Source organism: Arachis ipaensis, chromosome B10 (assembly GCF_000816755.2).
Source record: "Arachis ipaensis cultivar K30076 chromosome B10, Araip1.1, whole genome shotgun sequence".
In the NCBI taxonomy this organism is placed as follows: Eukaryota; Viridiplantae; Streptophyta; class Magnoliopsida; order Fabales; family Fabaceae; genus Arachis; species Arachis ipaensis.
The window spans coordinates 136,161,273-136,168,284 of NC_029794.2; the positions used below are offsets into that span (position 1 = coordinate 136,161,273).

The following is a 7,012-nucleotide window of genomic DNA, read 5'->3' on the forward strand; positions in this document are numbered from 1 at the left end:
TTTTTTATTTTATAATATTAAATATTATTGATGTATGATAAATTAAATTAATAGTTTGATGACATCAAGTATTTGTACAAGAGGTAAAAATTTGGGCTCAAATTATCACTTCTACATCATATGTATATATATTTTTATGAACATTTACATTTTATATGAAGGGTGCAGACAGGGTTGTTTCGGCACTCGTATTTGACTTTCTTTGCAGGTTAGGTTGCCAATTCGCTCTGACTGGGTTGGAGCGTGTTGGATATCTGCAAATGAGAGTTGTGTTGCAAGCGCTATTCACACTAGATAGTTCCAAGACATTTGGTCCCCATCTCATGTATTCAAGGATAGTTCTTTGAAATTTTACAATTTTTTCTTTTCTAAGTGTGTGACCGTTTGATCAATATCCCATGCGATAATATTGTTTATGCACGTTTGTGAAAGTTGTTTGTGAAAGTTTTTGCTGCATGAGATTTTTTTTTCAACTGGTTGTAAAGAAAATTATGGTAGTTAATACTACAAATGATAAATACATTAGCACACATAGGTATCATCCATGACTTGGTCGAAATGAACTTCTGAAGCTATGGAAACGTTTCATCCCCTGCAATGATGCCAACAATGAGTTCTTAGCATGATGTGAAAGTTGAATTTTTTTTTTTAGAAATATCAAAAAAAGTAGATGCATGGAAAGTAGCAGTTTTTGTATAAACATATGCAATGTACTTTCATGGATTATCGGTGAAGTTATAAAAATAGCTTCATAGAATATAACACTAAGAGCTGATTCTGATTGTGGATAGAGGAAAATATTAGATTGAGTGGAGTTAACATAACACTACAGAGATAGAAAGCAATATGCAAATTTGTAATTGTAAATTTATATACGATAGTTGTAACGATGCAATTTGGGAAATTTGTTCTTACCCGGTTGTTTAATCGGTAGAGTATGCATCCTGAGAATGAAATCAAATGTTCCTAAAGAGACTTAATAATAAACCACATTGTTTGTTTGTGTTGAGTTGTTTGAATCATCATGTGAGATAACAAAACCTATCTTTATTTGTCTATTGCACAAAACCTAGCTTTATTTGTGAAGAATAATCCAATAGTAATCTTGAAAAACATAGTGTGGTCCTTCTGTTGAACATGATCGTTTCATAAATCTTTTCATTAGCAAATTATTTCCCATACCAATACGATTTAGAATTGTAAAATTTTCTTGTCGTTGGACAAAGGGCATTTTTCTTTGATTCAATCAATGTTTTCTCCTGATTATATTTATTTTAGTAATAATATGTTTGACTTAAAAATATTCCATCGTGTTTTACTTGTCTCTTCCGAGATGACATGGCTTATTTGGTGTTGGCTAATGATATTTCTTTAAGACTTCATTTATTTTTCAAAAGATTCTAAGTTTATTTAATATTTATTAATGCTTGATAATGTTTTGTTCTAAACAATTATAATTAAACTTATTTCCAAAATGTATGTAATATACAATTTTTTGTATTAATCCTGCACATTTTCGCGGGTTTTAGAAATAAATTTTATAACATTGTTCAAGTAATTTCTTATGCAGGCCACACGCTGGTACATAATTATAATAACTGGTGGATTAATAAAGAAGAGTGAAATGTACAAAAAGTGAGTAAGATGCTGCATTGCTTGGAGAGCAAGAATGAACAACTCAATAGAGCTACTTCCTCTCCAGTATCATCCTGAATTTGAGATTAACATAGTGGTGCCCACGCACCTAAAATGAAGTAGCATAAACATATTTTGCTTTAAGCTTATTGTATCCTCCTCCAAATAGATAGAAATAAATATATAGTTTTATGTGAAGGGTTTGGTGGTATCTTCAAGACTCCACAAGACGATCCATGATCAATTTTACAACTCTAGGAGCATCAACAGTCACAGCTACCTTTACTGTGGGCTTATTGGACCATTCAGTGATTTCACCAAACCTGAATTATTTGAGACATACAAGTGAATAGGCATATATTTTTAAATGAATCATATGACCTGGTCACAGGTTCATATATATATATATATATGTAAGCATTAAATCATATCCAGATTCAACATGTATAGCATTTAGTTCGGTCACTACAAGTAACTACATAATGCCATATTACATCGCTAACCAATAATAAACTGTTATTTAGAATATCCAATAATTATGTGCATTTATTTCATCCAAGCCTATGTAAAGCAGACTTCAGTTCCCTCCTTTGTTCTTTCCTAGCATAAACAATTCGATGGAGTCCTCAATAAATCTATGTTCTACACCATTCAAATTAGAGACAGCAGAGTATCAATTTAAGACGCATCCATGTCCCAGGTTCCCCTTACCTTTCTTTATCTTTAATAGCATTTCTTTTTTCAGTAAGAGCATAAATAAAACTACATTAAATACAATAAATCAGAGGAATGGAAAAGTCAAAATAATGTCATAGCCTGAATATAATAGGCTGTCTAGTTGAAAATGTGTACTATGATATCTGTGCCCAAGATTCAGAAAAGAGATACTATAGTTGCAGTTTTCAAGATCTCACCCTCTAACATGCAAGATGATTATTAGGTCTCCGTAAAATTAGCTAGTAACGAGAAGAGTATGGCATTCTTATGTCTAATACAGTCCAAACTCTTACCAAATCTTACTCTTTGCATTTCTGGAAAGAGTTTACTCTATATCAAGGAATGAATTCATAAATACTAGATTAAACTGCAAGCAAAAAAAAAACCCTGGTGCACAAGCACCATTCCTAAAGGATGTAATGTAGACATTCTAACCTAATAAATGCATCAATGACTAATTATACGACTTAACCTCGTGACCTTAAGGTCATACAAAGATAACAGTACCTTTTCTGTTTGTTGTACAGTATTGTAAGACCCCGTGTAATGCCACTGGTTTGAACTCTAACACTACCCTCCATGCAGGTTACAAGAGTAGGATCAACAGCTGCAAGAAGTGCTGTGGGGTCATGAAGGTAAACCCCTGCACAGAAAATAATTGCAGTTAGTATTTCAGATTATTAGGTCTCTCCCAATTCTTGAATGCACTTTGAAGACAGACCGTCGGTGTTGTATGCCTCACGATGATACGAGAAATACAGATCAAGGATTTTGGTCAAGTACTGAGCGAATTTTCCATTTGAACTTGCCAACTTTTCTCGATCAGAACCTAGTCATCAAGTTTAGAGCATGAGATTAGGCCAGAACGGATGAGAAAGAAGATAAATGATGTGTGCCATAATTAACAGCAGCTAAAAGCCATGCAATTTTATGAAATTAAAATAGTGTTATTTAAGTTTGTAGCAGTTTTGTGAACTCTGACTCCTCCAATCTAAGTACTAGTATCTTTCCCTGCCAATGCAATGCATCTCTAACCTTGTATGCATTGATGAAAAAAGGAAGTGGGAATGGGGGAACAGAAGGCTCAAGTGGAATTTCACAAAAGAATGGGAGGGTGAAAGAGAAGTATCACCCTTTACTTTTGTACTTTATGTACGCTTGTATCTTATATTTTGCCCCATTGTTGTTCTGTGAGCTTACTGATACAGAACCATGTAACCATTCAAATTCCAAGTTTCTTCAAATCCTCTCCCAACTCTTTGGGTTCAGACTAACAAAATACAACACAAAATATCTGTCTAACCTTAATACTTATAAAATTAAGCATACTACAGAACAAGATATGAGAAATAAATGTCAAAGACAGATTCATTGTAACATACCAATGCAATGCTTCATTGAAATAATTGAAATATTTAGTAACACAGCAGTAACTTTTCATTGATCAAAGAAAGTCTTGAATATTAGTCCAGTTGGGTAGACCTCTGAGTTCAGTTGAACTGAAACCTCTGTTATAGAAAACTCACCAACTAAAATCTAAAGAATTCAACTAGGAAATCAACTATTTCAGCCAATATTAGACAAATTTTCTAAAATTACCCTTTTATTATAAATTCTAAATTCTAAATCCTAAACTCTATACTTTCCAAAAAGTGAAAGTTAAGAAAGTAATTTTATAATAAAAAACTTGCCTAATTTTAACTAATTAAAAGTTGATTTTCTGTACTTACTTTTATCTAAAATATAAATGTTAAAATAGGTTTAGCACCTCCTCATGCTAGATATGATTTGAGAAAGTATAAGAAAATAAAGTTGTATCCTACTAACAACCATAGCTTCTGGTCTAGTGGTAAACACTTGACCCAACAAGAAAATTTTCCATAAAGATAGGACCAATGAATTAATGGTTAAAAATTTTAAGAAAAACTTGAGTGAAGAAAACTTTGACAGAGCTTGTACCAGTCAATACAACTTGGTGGGTAACATTTATCCCCACTGTTAGTATATCCGCTCCACTCGTGAACACAACATCTGCAGCATCTGGATCACCAAATATCTGGAATCAAACCCAACTAAAGGAGTGAGACAAGGAGAGAAATGACCCGTACACAGATGTAGTTATTTATTTATTTCATCACAACACACATTGGCTTCCGCGGCTGGATTCACATTGCCATTTACTGCGAAAGCACCACCAAGTATAACAATCTGCCCAATGTTCTTGGCAAATTCTGGATCAAGCTGTATGGCCTACAAAAGAAGAATCTAGTCAAGAAATGAGGTATTGTACGACATGATATGGTCTCCGAAGAGCAACATGGAAAAGAAATGCCAGCCAAATCGAAAATTGTCCATTTATAATCAAACCAAAGCAATGTTTGTAAGTGGACCCAGGGCCACCACAGTGACTTCGCCAGGGTCAAGTTTTGCTTGTTGAACCAAAAAAGCAGCAGCTGAATCTTCAATAGGCTTCCCTTCTGGCGGAGGAAAATTTTGGTTGCCAAGTCCATCAGCACCGTGGACAAAATCTGCAACGCGAAGTTTTGTTCCTTTCTGTAAGAAAAAAACACAAGAGTCATAACAATTGATATCAACATTAAAGCCATGCTGAGTGAGAGTTGTTACAGTTAATGTGACATGAGATCCTTCAGCAACCGGTATATCAGTTCTCCCTGCAACCTCCAACTGCACATGCAATGGAACGCAAAGCACAAGTCCTTCACAATAACATACATAGAAAATGGAACTGGTGCTGACAAGAAATATCCCAGTAAATTTACCAGATGCAAGGCGTTTCTGGTTGCCAGGGTGGTGTAAACGTTTCCATAAATAGTTGTAAGTCCAATTACTTGCACCTCCGGTGATCGTAGGGCAAGAAATATTGCCATAGCATCATCTACAAGAAAAACCAATCTAAATTGAATTAAAAATCCTCTATTCAAAATGATCTGTTTGCTTTTTATTGTTTGATTTGGGGGCACTAGGGATCAGCAAAGAAGCATTTCGAATTATGATGGAAAGCTTGAAATCTTATTCTTACCGATGCCAGGATCAGTATCAATTATGATCTTCTTTGGTTCGGCCGCCATCTAATGTTATGAGTTATGAGTTATGACTGATCAATCCTCTCTTCTTTCCCAACCAAACCAGATAAGTTCAGTTAAGTTCCTGCGTGTGAACAAATTGCATTTTTAAAAAGAGAAAGTATAGGGAGCCAATGACCTAAGCGTATAATGTGTACAACGAAGGTTTAGAAAGTATTAGAGATATGATTATTAGTGTTACATTGTCCTGTCAGGTTACCCTTTTGGGATGAGTGGTTTCAGGACATGGTATTAGAGTTCCAGATCCGAAAAGTCAAGAGTTCGAACTTTGGTGAACCCATCCCTGATGTATTGTACACTTAGGCCATTGGCTCCCTAGCATTACTCTTTTAAAAATTTATATATTACTTTCTTAAAATATTTTTTTATTAGAAGTACTTTTTGTGAAATTGTGGAATCAGTTTCCTTCGTTTTGTGATATACAATGATAATCTGTGAGAACAGAAACTATCACATTTAAAAATAAAAGTTATCTACTATATTTATCCAAGACAAGTATGCTTTGTACAAATTAATTAATAAACATGTCTTAAATTAAAAAAGAAACGTGTATTGGAATCAGAATAAATATGAATATATTCTACTAAATTCCAAACATGTTACATATATATAAAATAAAATTGCATTTAAACAATGTTTATTTTGTTTAGAATTACTTAGATGTTACATGCATGTTGGTACAAATTATGAACCATTTTTATTGTATTTCAAATGGATATTTATTTGTGTCTAAATAAAACATGTTTTTTTTCTCTATACAGGTTAAATCGTGTTTAATGTCTTCCTAAAAAATTATTGGTCAATGTTTTGTTTTCTATTTCTATCAAATTTACTGTTCTTTCAAAACCATATTGCGATCCCCTATTTAATCTTTTGATAGAGATGAGTATTTATTATGTGAAACATTTATTTTTGTTCAAGATAGATTTATTACTTGTTACCATCCGTTTGAAACGATTATATGATTTGATAGGGAAGAAAAGCCAGGAACGAGAGAAGAAGAGTCTTCAATCTCTTTGAAGAAGACAAATAAAATTGAAATGGTTCAAAATTTGCACATAAGTGAAAGGAACGAAGAATAGTCAAGATGAAAATTGAAAAAGGAGAGAAACAAAAGAAAGAACCAAGGAGGAAAAAAAAGAAAAGAAAATGTAGGTGGCACAAAATAGACATGTTCTTTGATTTATTTGTATTTGTATAATTCAATATACATGCTAGGCATAAAGTAAGCATGAATTTCAATTAAAAAATAAACATATATTTTTCTTCACATTTGTACAAATTAATAAATATAATATAAATAGACAAGTAAAAATGGACTTTTGAAAAAGAAAAACACGTTTATATATATAAATGAATTGTGAAGAAAAAAATGAATTGTGAAGGAAAAAAATGAATTGTGTTGGAAAAAATAAGTATAAATTTTTTTCCTTTTTGTATTTGTGCAGATTAATAAGTATGAAAAAGAATTTTAGAATTATTGTTGAGAAGGAAAAAAAAAAATGAATTGAAAAGATAAAGAAAAAGAGAAGAGAGAAAAGAGGGGGGGGGGGGGG

The 7,012-nt window shown here is 32.7% G+C and overlaps 1 protein-coding gene across 1 annotated transcript; it reads right to left on the minus strand.

Annotated features, from left to right (window-relative positions):
• LOC107623303 (probable uridine nucleosidase 2) lies at positions 1,587-5,551 on the minus strand. The gene is made up of 9 exons (XM_016325514.2): positions 5,393-5,551; positions 5,133-5,248; positions 4,978-5,037; positions 4,720-4,905; positions 4,498-4,602; positions 4,312-4,408; positions 3,074-3,181; positions 2,860-2,995; positions 1,587-1,958 (listed from the first exon to the last, which is right to left on the minus strand). The coding sequence occupies exons 1-9, from the start codon at positions 5,439-5,441 to the stop codon at positions 1,850-1,852; spliced, it is 966 nt and encodes a 321-aa protein (XP_016181000.1). The 5' UTR covers positions 5,442-5,551; the 3' UTR covers positions 1,587-1,849.

Coding starts and splice junctions, on each gene's coding strand:
- LOC107623303 (XM_016325514.2), bottom strand. CDS start 5,441: ATGGCGGCCGAACCAAAGAAGATCATAATTGATACTGATCCTGGCATC. Junction 4,409..4,497: donor ATCCAGCCGCGGAAGCCAAT/GTGTGTTGTGAT, acceptor GTTTGATTCCAG/ATATTTGGTGATCCAGATGC. Junction 3,182..4,311: donor CCACCAAGTTGTATTGACTG/GTACAAGCTCTG, acceptor CTTGATGACTAG/GTTCTGATCGAGAAAAGTTG.